At 33.0% G+C, this 18,919-nt stretch overlaps 2 protein-coding genes across 3 annotated transcripts in view; one reads left to right on the forward strand and one right to left on the reverse strand.

Moving 5' to 3' along the window:
• The window catches only part of LOC131854103 (probable nucleoporin Nup54), a 28,624-nt gene extending 22,949 nt beyond the window's left edge, over positions 1-5,675 (forward strand). Inside the window, 2 exon segments of the mRNA XM_059205225.1 lie at positions 4,031-4,118; positions 4,803-5,675. Of these exon segments, the coding sequence (XP_059061208.1) occupies positions 4,031-4,118; positions 4,803-4,936 (222 nt within the window). The 3' untranslated portion in view covers positions 4,937-5,675.
• An 89-nt stretch (positions 5,676-5,764) lies between these two features.
• LOC131854105 (zinc finger protein GLIS3-like) lies at positions 5,765-18,697 on the reverse strand. Of its 2 annotated transcripts, none has more exons than XM_059205228.1 (4): positions 18,598-18,697; positions 7,917-8,143; positions 7,221-7,368; positions 5,765-6,889 (listed from the first exon to the last, which is right to left on the reverse strand). In XM_059205228.1, exons 1-4 carry the CDS (start codon positions 18,598-18,600, stop codon positions 6,158-6,160), a joined length of 1,110 nt encoding a protein of 369 aa, XP_059061211.1. In that variant the 5' UTR covers positions 18,601-18,697; the 3' UTR covers positions 5,765-6,157. The 2 variants fall into 2 exon arrangements, with proteins under 2 accessions (XP_059061211.1, XP_059061209.1); XM_059205226.1 differs by lacking the exon at positions 18,598-18,697 and adding an exon at positions 8,335-8,517 and having other exon boundaries at positions 5,766-6,889.
• Between the last annotated feature and the right edge of the window lie 222 nt (positions 18,698-18,919).

Here is an 18,919-nt window from a genome sequence, read left to right on the forward strand (position 1 = left end):
AGCGGTTTTTTTAATAGATAGAGTGATTCTGGAGGAAGGTTTATACATATATTACATGTATATCCGGGCGTAGCCGGGGCTAGTAGTTACTACATAATAAAACATGCAAAACAATATACAAAACAAGAATAAAAATAGGTACTCTAGATCTTAGTTAATATTGATAGTTGTAGTTGATGAATCTCATCTGATTCAATGCCGCTCTGGACTAGAACTAATGAATTAAGTCCGTATACAATTTTGTGTGCAAAAGAAGATAAATAAATAAGGAAGGGATTGTGGAAGGCTTGTCTCCCAGAGCCGAACAGGCTTATATAATTCAATGTTCGTTAATAATCTAAATAATTATCTATAAATCTGTCCAGTTTCAAAAGTATTCGGAATCAATTGAACAAAAATAAATATATGTACCCAATGTGACATTTGCGTCGGATAGTCGTTGTTTATGCATTTAGAATGCGCAAATCTTTATGTGGTGTAGGTATATGTGCAATTAACTTAGTGTGCGTGTTTTTATGAAAACCGATAAAAAGAGCGATAAACATGTGGTGTCAGATTGAATTGTTTAAGTCGTACAATATGTTTTTCGGGACTACTCTACCGTATCAATCAACCAAAGTTGCAAATGGTACGTACCTTGTACAAAGTAACTAAACGGTAGTAGGGGTACTACATTGGTCGTTACTTTTACATCAATGTAATGTTAGAAACTAGCCGTTGCCATTACTTCGTACCTATATGTATATATACGAATACGTAATAGTAATCGGAATAATAGTAGATTAACTTATGATTGTAAACAAATTATGAATTATTTTCTATGAACAAATATAAACTATTTATCTATGACAAATACAACAAGATATGGTATATTGTATGTATTTATTTATGTAACAATTTAAGGGGTATTTCATAATCGGCAATCAATCAGTGTTACCGAGATCTGCCGTTATTTCTTATCTAGCGTAAATTATCTATGTTTGACATTCCGGTTTATTATAGCTTTGTTTAAGAGACCAACAGGTACAACTGAACTATCGAAACAGAAGTATACTGAAATTACAATATGTATTTATGGTGCGTTTATTAATACTGTTAATTAAGTTTTAACACAAATAATTTTAAAGACAATGATGGATGATCGTGGTAAGTGGCAAGAGTTCGACCGACAGGAGCGTGGCCATTAAATTATGAAGGAATGAAAGAATTAAAATTTTAAAATTGACCCGCGCTACTTTTTTATGATCAACATTTCTTATTGATATTCAGCTATTATTGTTCATATCATGATGTTATATAGTCTACATAACCTTCTTCTATAAATAATCTATCCAACACTAAAATATTTTTTAAATTAAAACTAGTTGTTCCAAAGAGAACAGTTTTACACGCTAACATGGTTGTACACGCTAACGTTCATCTAAACAAACAAACTTTTTAAGGCTTGGCACAAAGCATTTTCGCCAAAGACAAATTTTGGAAACGGGAAGGCGGAATGCTTTATATAATACTTTGTGCTAAAAAGATATTTACCTTGATTTAGCCGTGTTCCTGAGCTGACTGGAGTATAACACTCTCGATAGGTGTCAGCGTTTGGTAGACTGACCAGATTAGTTTTATAATTGCTCATTTTCCTGTCTTGTGTCTAGTGTCTCATTTCACTGTCTCAAAGTTTTCTTGCTATCTAGCCATCGCCAGTCTACCCCGCGACCACAGTCTATCTTCCAGACAAGAACGATATCAGTATAATTATTAATATATGATTATAAAACGTGGTAGTGATATAATCAATCATATTTGAATGTGATAAATTATTACAATTGTGCAACAACTATCTATTGCTATTCTACTACCTACATGACACTATTGTCATTGTCTGGCCAATGTTCAAAAACCAATTGATATGATATCATTCGTATAAGATTTTCATACCTTTGAAATTATGAAATGTATATTTTTTATTATATTTTAAACTACCCTTAACTTGTGATCTAAGCAGACACTATATTAATTATGTTATTATTAAATCTGAAGTTCATTTTACACTTACATATGTAATATATTGGTGGGGACTTTTTTTTCCATTATATATGGTTATCTTCTACAGGGTGAGCCCAGTATATTCGCCGCAGCGATCATCTATCAGGATGAAGTAAAGTTATATAAAGTACTTAACTAAAATAGCTTAATGAGTTACCAGACCTGTGGTTTAAAGCGTCTATACCACTTATACGCTTTAAATCACTGGTCAATATACATTTTCTTAACATGAATATGTTAACATTACATATGAAACGTAACTTTCTAATTAACATATATTTTGGTAGTATATGCAATCATAATAACGATCCTATCATTATAGTAATAATTCTCAGACGTATTTTAGTGCCGTTAATTAGAAAATCTAGATGTCTGCTATCATTATCAAATTGATAATTTTCTACACGGAACTTGTTAGCGTATGTTAAATATCTGTTTATCTTTTTATATAATTTATATCCTTTGCTATTCTGTCATCTTAATCAATATTCGTAGCATTCCTTTTGATAATTATTTTGAGTGTACATTGAATAAGTAATAAACTAAATAAATTTGTTGAACATGAATGTCACACTTTACATTATTCCCTATGCATGTTAGAACTATACATAAAATACCTTATGTATCATGTATATTGTATGTCACATAATTACACTAATATAAAATATTAAATAATGCAAGCGCAGATCTCACGTATGATTTTCTTGCATACAAAGTTTTGAAAGTATGATTGGACAATATGGAGTCAAGAAAAACAAGTATTGCTCCATATGCAGAAAACAAACAATTGAATATATAGAAAACTAACTGTCCCAGCAAACGTTGTTTTGCCTTAAAACAAAGAAAAAAAAATAGGTGTACTACCCCTAACATTTAGGGGATGAAAAATAGATGTTGGCCGATTCTCATACCTACTCAATACGCTTACAAAATTTCATGAGAATCGGTCAAGCCGTTTCGGAGGAGTATGGGAACGAAAACTGTGATACGAGAATTTTAGATATAAGATTAAACTTCACGTAAACCCTGATATCAGTATCGAGTTTTACAGTTAAGTGGTATGTAGATTTATAACTTGTAATATACTTTTTTAAGTAAACTAAAATGTGTTGTTGCACTGCCTTTTTTAAACTTTATTATATTTAATTAATACAGAAATGTAAACTTAAGTGTCTAGAAATGCTAGCTACGTATCGCGGCGCTACTTACGTGAATTCGGCTAAAAAGCTAATCTAGAATGATTTATCTATGTAACAAATTTCAAATATCTTCGATATAAATAAATAAAAATCTCTCAAGTAATTATATTTCTATTAAAGAGTAACAAACAACCATCCTCACAAACTATATAATGTTTTTATATATGTTTTTCCTTATTCAGCTTAGCGTACAGTAAGGGGGTCTATAGCATTGAGTGTTGATAAACAATCTGTACTATAGTAGAAGATTGGTTCGCGATAAGATTATCTTTTGTACTCTGTACTTTGTATTCAATGTATACCAAATATTTTATGACAGGTGCATTAAAACGTTATAAATAGCATAATAAGTTAGTTATATAATAAAAGATCAAAGTTCACTGCAAGTGTTGTGCTTGTACACAAGAAGACCGAACAAGAGACCAACTTATAATCATCATTTTTATATGGCAAACAAGCTGACGACCCACCTGATGATATGTGGTAACCGTCGTCTATATATGTACATGAGCGGTGCCACGTACATCACGATATCATGTGACGCGCGTGTTACCAGTCATGTGTTTCCAATTCGGAAGACTAAGATGTTATACCTTCCTATCCTGTAATTTCACTGCATAACTTTGTAAGTTATGTCAAGTTGATAAAACCTTAAATTGAACAATTTGGTAAAAATGAAGCATGACGTCGTAGTTATTTAAAATATATTGTACTCTATTTTTTTTACAATATATTGATGAGATTATAAATTAATTAATATATAAATAAGTATTAAATATATTTTGTTTCAGGGTCGTTTGAATGAGCTTTTATGCGCTGTTCGGCTTCAACGAAGCGCTAGCGGAGGTGCTGCGTACGAACGTTATTCCCTGGACCCTGGTAAGTGATCATATCATCTGTCATCGATATTATTTATATCAATTTCGCATAAATCTGTAATAATTATTATACGGTATAGTTGATCTTTCCTTGTGTCGACGTATTTGTGTTTTGATTCTGTAGTTAAATTATCCTGGGGATTAAAAGAAGAGATGATGTATTTTATTCTTACTCGTCATGTCAAATGGAACTTATTAACGGTCTGTTGTAGATAAATTAAAACATCGCATCTCCATATAAATAGTACTGCAACAAAAAATAACGAAAAATAGTTTTACTTTTATTTTCTATATTTCGAATCTTAGACTAAAACTATTTTATTGAACCTCATACATTTAAGATTAAAAGATGATTTAATAATATAATATAAATAGTTAGTAAATAAGATTTTCATATTTTTTTAAATACATTATAGGGTACTAGCTGTGTCCGCGGTTTCCCGTGAAACACATGAAATTTGTTATATATATATATATATATATATATATATATATATATATATATATAGCCTATGTGTTATTCTGCTATTGCTTATACATAAACTATATTAATATAAAGTTTCATCAAATTCCGTTCATTAGTTTTGCATTTGCATGAAAGAGTAACAGTTCATTCATACTTACAAATATTCTTATTTATAATATTAATAAGATTTGCGATAGTTAAACACAGTAATTTGTACAGGTGCCCAAGAAGACGTGAAGCAATTCCTCACATTACAACAGCGAGGTATGGCGCATCTCCTGGATACAGCTCAGAAAGATCTCGACGCGCTCAACACTATTGCTGATGGCATGTCCCGGCTCGTGCGTGCCTAAGACCCATACAACTATGTTTGTATCTTATTTGGATATATAGAACATGCTTTCTTTCTGAACCTCATATTATGACGTTAGACACCTCGATATGGAGAGTGTGTTTCCGTCTATGAAAATAAAGGTCGACATCAAATTGTTATAAATAATCTTACGCCGGTGCATATGGCAGAACTTTATGTTTGTGAAATATTGTTTGCAACGTTGAATGGATCATTGTAAATTGTTGAAGATTTTTTTAAATAAATAATATTAACGAACATATTTAACTTGGTTATCCTTAGTGCCTATCTACTTGATACTGGGATTTAAAGGACTTTCATTAGTACGATGCTTAGTGTCCAGTTTTATAGATAATCCTAGAGATAGTATGAGATAGTGCATTGTGCCTTAAGACCAATACTCTTTTTGAAGGCCGTCTTTCACCTATTAGAGGCCCTGGGCACATTAAGGTAAAGGGACCATATTAATAAAGCACTATTTTCTTGGAATAGACAAAGTCATTTTTGAACATGACTAGAGATGTATATGGGGATGCCATACCTTCAAAACAAACCAGCCAAAAATAATTTTAAAAAGTCGTCGTGTGATGAGGTGTTTAAGTTCTTGCTAGACATTTATAAAAAAATAACAAAAACGAACAAATTGACCATAGTCGGTAAGCATTTGTTAGGACTGATTGTATCAGGCGAGAGTAGAGTAGCTATCTGTTATGGTTTGGTAATGGAGTAGGGACTAAACTAGGGGGCCCCAATTCATCCCTGGGCCCTGGGCACATACCCAGTGTGCCTAGTGGGGAAAAGGGTCGTACTCCTTTTGTTTCATATACTTAAACTACTATTGTCTAGATTTATTAAAATGTATTGAATTTCTCAAATTTCTATAGGTGATAAGGTTAAAACTTGTCAGTAATAGTTAATCACAATTGGCAAATAATAATAATAATATGGTGTAACGGTTTATTTGACTACACTTCTAACGAATAATTTACGAGCTCTTTTTAATCATAATTACTCTAATGCAATTATAATTAGTAGTAGTGGTAGTAAGTGCCATAAACTTGCAACCTTGTATAATGCGTTTATTTTTGCGATATAAATGTATTGGATTATGAAGTAATCTTTCTTCAATGACTTTCCTTAATTTCATATTGTACTGTTAAAAATATTGTGAAATAATTGAAATAGCATGTAAGGGTGTAAATAAATAATTTAATAAATAATATTAACTCTTAGTACTTAAATCTAAAGGTAAATCACGTCTGACGAGATCCTCAATAGGTTTGCATTCAATTCGCTTGGTGCATATTAAGTTCAAAGGCATCTCTTCTACAGGACTGTAACTTTCTCTGTCTTCTGCTTCCTCCATGGGTTCATCAGCGAATTGTGGCCGTTCCTCATAAGTGTATATCTTTTCACTTTGCCTTAATACTGGATATGTGGCGTTATTTGAATAATAACTTCTATGTGCGTGGTCATACATTTGCGTGTACTCCAAATATGACATTTCTTGTGCGGGAACCCTTACTGGATATATAGGTTCCACAGGCCTTATATATGTTAACAGAGGCGAGTATCCTACTGGTGGGGAGATTGAAGTACCCATCGTTGGCAATATGGGGTTGTACGGAGGTATCGTCGGTGATATGGTATTTCTTATCGGACTGTACGCTATGTGGTTTTGTAATGGTGATGAACGTTCTGCATGAGTATACGTGGAGCTATTTTCCCTTGCGGGCGAAAATGTTTCTGAGCTGTGCACTTCGTCGGATGACTCGCGACGTTGAGCCTCCTCGGTGGTGAAGTGTTTGTTGGTTTTCACATGTTTCCTCAAACTGGATGGGTCTGTGTATCTTTTGTTGCACCCGGGCACTTTGCAGCAATAGGGCTTGTCGACGGTATGTGTACGCGTGTGCTTGAAGCGATCGCTTGAGTTAGAATACGCTTTGCCGCAGCCCTGTTAAAAAATAATATATTTTAATGTAAGTTTAATTACTATATTACATTGCTTTGGTTGAATGATTTGCTAATAGTAATAAGGTGATTTGCGGAATTATAAGCGAGTTTAACTAGTTTAATTTCGCCATTATAATTAGTGATTTTTTTACAGTTATTATGTTAAACATTGTCATTAATTTTAATGACAACTAACAGTAAATTAATTTACAGAATGTTGCCATTAAAGTGAACATAATATCATGTCATTCATATATTTTAAATAAGTAAGTTGAAATATAGTATATTAATTTAAATTTAAGAATATGCTCATTTAACTTGTTAGAACTTACGTCATAAGGGCAGATGTAGGGCTTTTCTCCAGAATGGGATCTTAAATGTATCTTCAAATTCTCTGCTCTGGAGAAACTCTTGTTGCACTGGTTACAAATGTGCGGGCGCTCATTCGTGTGTGTACGTACATGTACTAACATTTTGTATCTGTGGACAAATAAAAGAAAATGATTAGTTTTTTACTTAGATATTTTTAATAAACAGCTATTGATTCTAATAATGGGAACCAATTGTGGTCAGAAATACTTTTGAGAGCAATAGGTAGTTTATCAAAAAGAAAACTTATCAGTAAAGTGATGCTGTAAATTTATCCTGAAATAATTAAAAATAAAAACAATAGGTATATTATGTTCAAGTAAAAGAACCGATTATCAATCGTAACAATATTTTTATAGGTCCAAAATGTCACATGAGATATACGAACATCTTTTGCAAGTAGTTCATTGAATTTAAAAATACGATTTTTTTTAATAGTTGTTCACAAAAAACAGTCACACTATCAATAGTTAAAAGATATATTAGCAATTAACAGAGTAAACTTTATCTATTGTAAGAAAAATAATTGGACACAAGTTACATACAAGATATGTATACAACCCCTAATATCTCATCTAACGTATAACATCTTAAAAATATATGGTAGTAGGTTGTAGAAGTATTTAAAATAAGAAAGCGAATTAAAATTAAATACGCACCGAGCATTAAATCCTTTCTGTGGCCTCAAACATCCTTTCCACCCACAATAGAAAAGTCCATCCCGTAGTGCGTGCGCGTGAGCGCGTGCTACATGTGCAGATAGACGGGCCACGCTCGGGAATCGATCGCCGCACCCTCGCCATCCGCATACCGTCTCCCCATCCGCACCCGACTCATTTGTGTTCCGTTCAGGAGATGAACCACCTGATGAATCTTCATCTTCCACCTGCAAAGAGCAAACACATAAATTTATAGAATTTTACATGCCTCAAAGGCTCTGTATCACTTTATATTATGCGTGTTTTGTGGAGAAAATAAATATATTATTATAGTCCTTTAAATGTTTGATCTATTAAAAAACTGATTTTTTATTACACAGAAAATATAGTATTTGGTTTTTAAAGTATTTCTTCGCACCTGAGGGGGTAGCGGAGGCAGCGCTACAGGCCTGGCCAGGTAAGGCGCAAACCTTTCCACCGGCATCCACCGTTGGATCCTACACCCATCGCTGGGTATTTCCAATCTCCATTGCGGAAACGCCAACATCGCTACACTTATTCACTGTCTTCGAGCTAACACTAGTACCGGTCACTGCGCGGTCGCTACGGACAGTGATGGCGGTCGTACGCTTCGCTTACTTATAAAATGTCTCGGAATGACAACGCACTGATAAGCTTGCCAGTCCCCCGCGAACATGCTGTCTATACTTACATCACGCCCTTATCAACTTTGAAAATATTTGAGTTTATTAACCACAATTTTTTGAAGTAAATTTATCCCATTTTTTTTACAAAAGTAATTAACAATGGCAATAAGGTGCACATTAGTGTAGCAAATAGCAGAATTACGCCACTGGGAGTAGATTTGTGTGGTATAATATAGAAACGTTATCAGGAGCCGCTTGCCGCGGCCGCTGTCCAGTTATTACCGGTACAGTAGGCCATGGTTCAATAGGCGACTGATATGCCGGTCTCGTTGTAAAGCGACCCCTTACTGGTTCTATTAATGTAAGCTTCAACATGTGCCTAAGTTAGTATTCTAACACGAAATTTTGGTATTCATAGGCGAAAGTAGTTTTATTGTATTTAAATTTTGTATGGGAAATAGACAGAAAAATATTACCAATTAAAATATATTAAAAAGTACGTAAATATTGGTAACGAAGTATAAAATAACTATTCTAGTTGTTTTGAGCACTTGACTAAAACAGCTTGTGATAATTTCAATGGCATTGTATGAGTAGATTGATATTGTGTATATTTTTAAAATAAACCTTGTACTATGTGTAGTAAACAACTGATAGAATTTTTTATAGTAAATATACGATTATTATTTAAAACACGGAGCCTGATATATAAATTTACGGAGGAAGAGGATTGTTAGTACCTAATAGGTAATGTCCTGTCCGTTGGACGTAAAAACAGTGATCTTAAAAAATATTATAGTTAATTCCTGGTGAAATCACATTCTCACATGCTTTACTAATGTATATATGGCAATATAAATCATCAGCGCACTGAGTTAGCATATCCTCTTTTTGTATGAATGGATATAATTGTTGCAGGCGCAAGCGCTGCGTTAACGATATATGATGCCGGGGCACCAGTGGAGGATAGGATAATTATGATGTCAGGTCGGCCCTTAGCGAGGTTAGGCAAAACGATATCCAGTTAGGGTGGACGTCGACCAGACATAGTACATGTTAGCAATGGGGCCATTAATGCCCATTACTAACAATCTCCGCATTACCGGTATGGTATGGTATCATCAGAAAAAAACTAATGATACTAATACTTTGTACAACGAAATTTGCGAATAAGTAGTAACACTTCCGACTAAAGGTACATTTATCTAATTAGTTACCTACTTTAGGTCCGCACACACGTGACGTAACAGACGCGACGCTACGTCATTTCTACACGGACATTTCTATGTCCATTCAACACGGATCTATACCTGATTAGATAATAAAAATATTGGTACACGTTGATAAAGCAAAAATTTGTGCAGAATTCAGGTAAATTTCTATGAACATTAGATGTAGTAACTTAATACAGGCTCTACTTTACCCCCTGTTATTATTGTCAAGATTGGTAACTATTAAATTCGAAGTACACTGTACATAAAGCCGTGTATAGACTGCGTACGAATTTTTTTAGTGGCCACTTAGAGTGTCTATGTCACGGTCCCCGTAGACCGTCCTCAGATCGATCCCCCGTTCAATTCAAACGGGGATCGATATTACGGCCTGATGAATATGAACTTCGATAAACAATAATTTCATGAAATAAAACGTGAAATGTATTGGATTGACGTGACAGCTGGACATCCCCCACGTATGCTAGTCATTACGTAATCCAACCACCTATCGTGCGCTAATGTTTATATAAACAATTCTCGGAACTCATTCAAATGGAGCGGAGTGTAAACAAATTATGTTTATTGAATAAAAGGTAGAGAACAATGGTAAACCAGCACTTTAAACTGATATTCCACAATCAATGTCTAGATGAATTGAGAACTTTAGGTGTAATTATTTTTATTTTATTTATTTACTTTTAAGAATACAGAATATAATACAGTTTCCTGAGAGAGACTTTTCGTTACCTGTTCATGTTCGCTACCAATCTCATATTTCGCCCGACGTACTTCCCATGCATTGCAATGTATGAAAACTAATAATGGAGACATAATGATTTGTCTCTATATCATGTAATTTTACTACCATATGCCATACGTATGGCCTACCGCCATGAAGATTGACAGATGTGCTGTGAACTTTGTACAAAGATTTCCTTTAAATACATATAATTAAATAAATTGGCATATATCTATAGGCAATATATAATCTTAAAAATGTGACATGTATGTAAATTTACCGCATATATCTATATTGTCCTCCGTATCTAAATATATATATACAAATTTATAAAAATGTAAAAAAATCAGTATAATATATAGAGTTCTAGATTGCATAAAACGCATTAACCGTAATACCATATAAAGAACAATTACGTTGCACTTATACACTACTCACTTGTTTGCTCTTTTATATACAAATTACTATGTAATATGATAATGCTATTTATAAATCTTAATTACATATTTAAAGTATAGAATACCATGTAAGCCTCAACAAATGTATCCAATAGAAATACACTCGTGGCTACGAATAATTATTGTGAACTTCTCTCTACTGGATTAATGTTTATTATCCAATACAAGGCACATTTTTGGGTTCCGTAACTGAGTGGCTAAAATATAAACATATCCTCCTCGTTTTTTTGTCAGTATGTTCGTAAGAACGAGGTGACAAATATTTTGGTCATCCTCGTGCTACTACTCATTTGTTAAATTTTATTACAATGCGTTAAGCCTTTTAGATATTAAATATAACAAATGGATACATATTTCACATATAATATTAGTATAAATATTTAGGTACTATTACTGGATGGGTAAGATAAAACAGTACTAAAGATGTCTATCCTTTAGTTTCATGTGTTACGTATGTATGTAATTCCATGTCGACAGCATTTGTAGTTGATGAAGAAAATAGTGATGATGAAGATGTGATGTAGTTATAGATAGACGGTAACTAGACTACGATCTTATCTAACGGTATTTTTTTAAATAAAATTTAAGAATTGTGTTGTTATTCTTGCTACCACCTTTCGCACTATATTAATGTACTATATGAATTTATAACTATGTTTTTGCTTTTATCATCCCTTTTCCTTTTTTCTAAATATCATAAAGCTGAACAATATACATATATTCAAAGAGGAACACGTTAATTTGTTACTCGTTCTTCTTGTGATGAAACTGTTTTCCGAAAGAGCGATAGTAACAAAAAATATTATATTACTATTCAAAACTTATACATTAATATAATATTATACTTATATTAGGTTTATTTATTCGTTTGGTTTGTATAAAATTCAGTATATTAATGGTCAATTTATCTAGCGGTTCGAATTTACACGCGGAACTCTAAAAATATTTGACGTGCTTTTTTAACGGACTTTATAAGTAGATAAGTAAAATTAAAGACAATTAATACAGTCCGATTATGTATGATAAGGTAAATCAGTTCCATAGGTTACCTATATCTACGTGTGGTACACGACGTCCATATTAAATAAAGACAGAAGCGTTTATATCATGACATTTTTTTTGTTGCTAACGGGCCTGTCCCTGGTTTAAGTAGGCATGACGTAGTAAGCATACTACGCACTGAAATTGATTATCAGTGTTTTAATAATATATAGCATAGAGGATTACATATATGTATACAGATTTAAATCTTTTTAGCTAGTAGATACAACATCCTGCAATGTAATCGTTGTATGGAAACATGGATAACAGTTAACACAACACAATACCTCGGTGGTCTAGCGATCAAGCACACCGTTTTACGACCGATGGTCGCGGGTTCGATTCCTCGCACGGCACAAACATTTGTATTCATGAGTATGATTGTTTGTATCGGTCTGGGTGTTTTCTATGTATAATATGTATGTATTTACAGAAAAAAAAAAATATCTATGTATATGTATCAGTTATCTAGTACCCATAACACAAGCTCTAGCTAGCTTAACTTGGGTCTAGATGGCTCTGTGTGAATTGTCCTGAGATTATTATTATAGATTATTATATTATTATCTTTAACACAGTTTAAAAGTGGAGTAGTAATATTCACAGTCCTCAGACGAAAGTGGTATTCGCCAGACAAAAGTCGGCCGTTTTATAAGTCTGTCCCGTGCAGTTGAACTATACGAGTTAAACAGTTGTACTCGTCTTTGTCTGTCTTGTATTACTACTTACCAAATGAAATTAATAAATACGCTACATTACTACAAGTAGTGACTACATTACTACAATCATAGTCTGCGCATTATGTTTTTATACTACAATGTAGTGTCTGCTTACTTTCAAAACCCAAACTCTTTGGATTCTGAATATATTGCAATGTCAGGGTTTGCTTGATATGAAGAAATGAGTTTTGTATAAAAATGAGTAAGGCCATGTGATCCTGTTTCAGATTAGACATAGTAAACTATCTGATATATTGTAAAGTTTTATAAGAGGGAATTTTTAGCAAAATCCATGAGTACGTATTCAAATAATATTAATAAAAATACATTTTAAATTAGATTCAATAAATCACAAAAAGCAGTACTAAGAATATATACCGTGTTTAAATAGATGTATCTAGATGATCTAAATTTATAACAATTAGACTGATGATCTGAAATGCGGCTGTGACGTGTGTCGGTTACAAATCACTATATGCAATAATATATTATAGTTTATAGCAAATACATATATCCTTATGCTGCAAATATTACTTGCGTCATTCTATTCTTATAGAATCGAGTATACGACGGTGTTATCAGTTATGATGTCGTATGTGTGTGTGAGTGTGCGTTTACACGATAAAGTATCATTGTGTTTATGAACAAGCGGGGCCCCCTGCGGTCGGCGCGTGCGCCGGTTTCATGCGGTTTTGTTATCATTGCGCTGTTGTCGCATGGACTTCTTGTTATCAGTAATAAAGTTAATGAAACACTATAACATTTAGTACCGTTATTTTGCTTTGTGTGAGTAATTAAATTGGCAGCATTATGTTGAAGTAAAGCTACCATAAAATGAAAACGCTTTACTTTATGTAACGCTGTGTTTTCACTTCAGGTTCAGTGGAAATGGTTCATCTCATTGTTAGGTATGACTGTTTGTCTACATGAATTATTATGTGTGTAAAAGTATAAATTGATTATATCATAAAGTTCATAAGCCTCAATAAGGTGTTAAATTTATAAAATAATCAAGTACATACTTTTACTAATTGAGAATTTTGAAACTTTTAAATCTTGCATTAAATAATAAATAACCTGGGTTTGATTGCTTCAGTCGAATGTATTTTACTACGAAGTTATAATATTTATAATGATACTGAAAGTATTATTCAACCACATATATACGCGACACTTTATGAAATCTAATGCATAGTTCTTTATCGACATCTGTTGTTTAGCTACGATTTCTCGCAGTGTTTGTTCGTTTCTTATCACAAGTGTAAGCGTATGATGGGTCATAACATCTGGATCGTACTGGTTTCACCTTATCAGAATACTGAATCCAAGTAACAACACTAAATGTTTTCACACAGTTAAATATTTCAACATATTTATTTTGTTGTATGTTTATATAGTTATATTTAAATGATTTAATTAACTAAATATAGGCAGCTACATACTGCTAAACTAAAATGGTATTTTTAAACGAATTAAAGAAATTGGGGTTTTTGAGAAACAAATGTTTAATTGGTTTTTTTCGAGATTACCTTGTAATGGAATTAGATAATTTTATGTTCCAAAAAAAAGAAAAGTGAGAAAGTAAGTAATATAATTCGCAGTTTTATATTATAATATATAAAACTGCGAATTATAGTTTATACATGACTGTGTGATATTGGTATGATTTTTTTATATGTACTATGATAGTGGTGGCAATAAAGCGTACGGTCCATCTGATGGTAAGTGGTTACCGTAGCCTACGGAAGCCGGAGACACCAGGGGTGTCACGTGCGCGTTGCCGAATCTAATGAATCAGAAACCTTGGTTTAATTATAAGTATGTAATTCATTAAAATATCAAGTAAGTGCTCACATACATGATTTTTTAATATTGCCTATACTTCTATCAATTGTTATCTATTGATAGGTAATATTTATTTTGGGAAAGCCTGTTCAGACATTAACATATAGAGGCGGTATGCCGTCTGGTGATAACACAGATAATGAGTGATAAGAAACTCTAAATCAATGTATAGGTATAGAAATTACCTTGTTTTATTTCTTCTACACTAAAGAACATATTTAATACGAATGCTGCATTATAAATATACTGAATTATTATAAAAATACTAACTTATTACTACATATATAAAATGGCAGTCATTAAATATTATATTTCAGTTGAAAATGGGTATAATGTTTAAATATTCAATCTTGTCACGGAATTAGTAAACGTGTGAATTGAACCCGAAACCATCGGAAGTAAAGCGGTGTGCTAAACAACTAGACCACCGAGGCCGTCAATAAAAGTAACGTTCAGAGATATGTAGGCAATACGTCAATTGATCAGTCGAATAGAAAGAATGTACTTCCAAAGTATAGGCTGCATTTTAGTATGATTTTCCTTAAATTTGGTAGGAACAGGCCGACAAATCCGCGGCACTCGCGGGCGCCCGTCCGCCCGTCCGCCCGTCCGCCCGCTAGTTAGTGAAAATAGCATGGCTCGCGAACCAGAGCATTGCAGGTCACATGTTATATGCTATCCTTCTACGGGTAAGCCATCCCCTCAAACGGATACCAGACAAGTAAAACTGGGCGATGGTATAGTATAGGACTCATACTATACCATCACCAAGTTTTACTTGTGAATCTATACCATAGGTAATAAAGGTATTTACTACTTCCCTAGAAGTACGCCTGGAAGGCAAAGTTTTTAAAAGGCCTATTTAATTTTTCGAGATACCAGACTACATTTGACCAATCTTTCACTCTCCCTGTGTTGGTCCCGTAGAGCCCATCATAACAGTTTTTCGTTATTTTCTGAATGGCTTCTTAATGGCTTTACACCACTTTTATATAAGAAGGGAGTTCTTCGAATCCTCTTATTACTGTTCGAGTACTTATCGACTTTCCAATCTCTTTGGATAAGCAGCAAGTTCCGGGGAAGACTTCTTCCATTATTTCCGCGTACATTTTTTTTATTTGGTGTTTTGTAGTCATACGTTTTCTGCATGTTTTTGTTCAATTCACGTAAGAGCCAATCTCCGCAAATCGTTTGATAACATATTGCACTGAAACATAACCAACTTGGCTATTTCTGTCTGTCTTTCCCTGCTCATATAAATGTTGGATTTTCAGCTGAAATCCTGAACATATTTCACTTTATTAATTAAAATATTATTATTTGTGAATGGTCCCCAGGTAATTATAACCATAACTATGTATTATCAAATCAAATCAAATCAAATGGAAAAACAGTTTTTCATGTAGGTCATTTAAGACAAGTATGAACGTCAACTTTTTTGTATTAATATTTTTTCCCTAATGTCCAGTTCAGTATACACAGTCAATTGAGAAGAATTGGCAAGAAACTCAACTGAATTTTTTTTAAAGTCAGTAGTATTACTTTATGCACTTATATAGGTGTCAATGTCTAACATTACATGAAAATCTCATGCATGAACAACTATTGCCATAAACGATTTGTTAAGACAACTAATGAATTATCATTGGAAAATGATCGAAATTATTACTCACAAGTAAAGTCGCTAGAAACAGCTAGTAATACTTAAATTATACACAAATTGCGCAGTCACGAGATCGATTGAAGCTGCCGATAACAATTATTTTAAGTACCTAGCAGATAAGGAAATTTACGTATTTATGTTTCTAGTTCTAAAGTCCAAATTTGCAGTAAAAGTTTTAGTATTCAATTTTGTTAATGATGTAATGGGATACACTAGGTTAATAACATAGAACGGATCTCTCATCGGATCTATTCCTCACTTGATATTCATCAACGTATAAGGAGTATCTCACAGTATTCCTCGGCGTCAGTTCTCTGATCTTCGTGGTTTTTTTAAATTTTATAGGCAGTATGATATACTTATCGGTGGCAGCCCACCGCACCACAGCTTGTTTGACATTACTTCTGCGTTCTTTTTGTCTCGCACTGGTTTTATAGTTTCTAAAAAGGTGTTAAATTTGTTAGGGGTATAAGAAAATAATATATAATATTTTTGGTATTTATTTTTAGATCCATACCATAAAAGGGTTCATCGACGTCCCGGGAAAGCCTCCAACACTTTTATGGTATAGCACTGATACTAACATTCGGCGCATTAGATAACCCTCAAATAAGAAAAATTTTATATATTAGTGACCTCATCTGCGGTAATGGTAGATATACGGTGATGAGGTACTAACGCAACAAATTTACCAAGAATTATTATTACGATATCTAGGGCGATGCATGGAAGTCGATCTGAATGTGTACATCCATAGCATTGGGACCACCAAAATTTTTGCTGTAGACAAACTGTTAATCATGCTACTTTTTTGTTTTGAATTAAATTAGTGTGTAAATAAACAAAAGAAAATGAATTATAGGTAATCCTCTATGTAATTATACTATACCTTTTGAAACATCGATTAGTCTGTATTCAGATGTACCAGTCCAGAATTGCGTTAAACTTTAAATCAGAGAGGTAGAGCGAGTAAAAACACTGATGTGTGTGAGGTATACAAATACATTCTATGCGGGAGAAAATTTATAATTTAATTTCTTATAAACGAGAGAGAAAGGATATTAAATGTAAGTTATCTTATTTTATAAGATTACGTTTTAGCTAGGTACATATATATATATATATAAATGCAATTTCTTTCAACAAACGTTCTTACAAGACTCTCTTTTTCATGTGGGTATTATTTCATTTGTTTATACAGGATTTTAAGTTAATGAACTTTATGGGTATTTATTCACATTAAACTATCCACCTGAAGTTGATTTTGTACTATATTTTTGTACTATACGATAATGTCAGAAATATTTTAATTACTGAACTTCTAATCTGAACAAATATACCTATTTATTATACCTAAAAACGGGTATGAACCGTTTTTAACAGCTTCGATGTATCACATACTCTTAAATAATATTACAATAGTAAATATTCTGTTTATATAATATGTAATATAGGTGTACAATCGTTAAAAAGTTGAAAGAACTTAATCTTCCCGTTTTTTTTAATCTTTGAGATAATGAAATACTTTAAAATCATAAAATACATTGAAATACAAATGAAATAAATGTGTTGTTGTTTGTTCAGATATGTGTTCCGATCTTTACGGCTATCCTCCTTGATGTTAAAATAGGATTTTAAGTCTGTCTCTTGTTTTGGTTGTAGGCAAACTTTCTATCTGATCGTCCACGTACGCAGTTGATGAAACGTATAGCATAGAAAAAGTAACACTTAATTTTTTACACTCATTACACTAAATGTACTACATTTATTAATACAAGTGTGTGTTTAGAATAAGTATGACTCAATATCATCAGGTCTAGAACATCGTCATTCACCTGTAGACTTCCAATTGTATTAATGCGTGAAGTATTATTTACAATAGTTATTTTTTTAAGGGCGTCAACGTATACAATTTTCATAAACATATTTTTGGTCGTCATATTCATAAGGGAGGCACTACTTTATTTGACTCCTGTTTATAAAATTAAGTGTCCACATGGTATATAAGTATACCTATGTACACTTGAAAGTGCTGTGTACATTTCTCTGTCATAGTGCACGATAGGTTAGCTCCACGTTGAATTCAAATTTACGCAACGAAATGTGGGACCGTTCAGTACTACGTTCAAGATGCCTTTTGACAGTAGACAATGCCTCTAACATATCAGGGCTCGTAATGATGAAGGTATATTTACTTTATATAAATGGCCTTATACTAAAATAATGTGAAACTGTACAGTCATATGAAAGTATAGGTATAGCTACATGAGTAGGTAACTCTTAAATCAGAATGGAATGTTTTTAGTATTACACGTTCATATAAATAGGTTAGAATTAAAATCAATCCAGACTCACCATTATGTACTTCTGGTTATTTATTGGTGTAGAAATAGAAATATTTTTTTATTGTAAACAAGTCGGCACCGACTGCATCGACGGCCATCGGTGACTGTGAGTTTTCCCGCCAAAATATCATAGCGAGTTCGACCACACGCGAACTACGCTAAAATAAAAACTCGAAAATAGCCGCCGCGATTATGCCGCGGCGAAATTAAAATAGTCATACGCTGTGTCCGAGTGACGTGCGTAAACTCGACTTTCCCCCCAACAGAGTTTTCGTAGAGTAATAATATCTATCGGTGCCACGATCGGACAAAACGTAAATGCACACAATAAA

This window comes from Achroia grisella, unplaced genomic scaffold (genome assembly GCF_030625045.1).
Source record: "Achroia grisella isolate CSIRO2021 unplaced genomic scaffold, CSIRO_AGI_Agris_v1 utg95470, whole genome shotgun sequence".
Lineage (NCBI taxonomy): Eukaryota > Metazoa > Arthropoda > Insecta > Lepidoptera > Pyralidae > Achroia > Achroia grisella.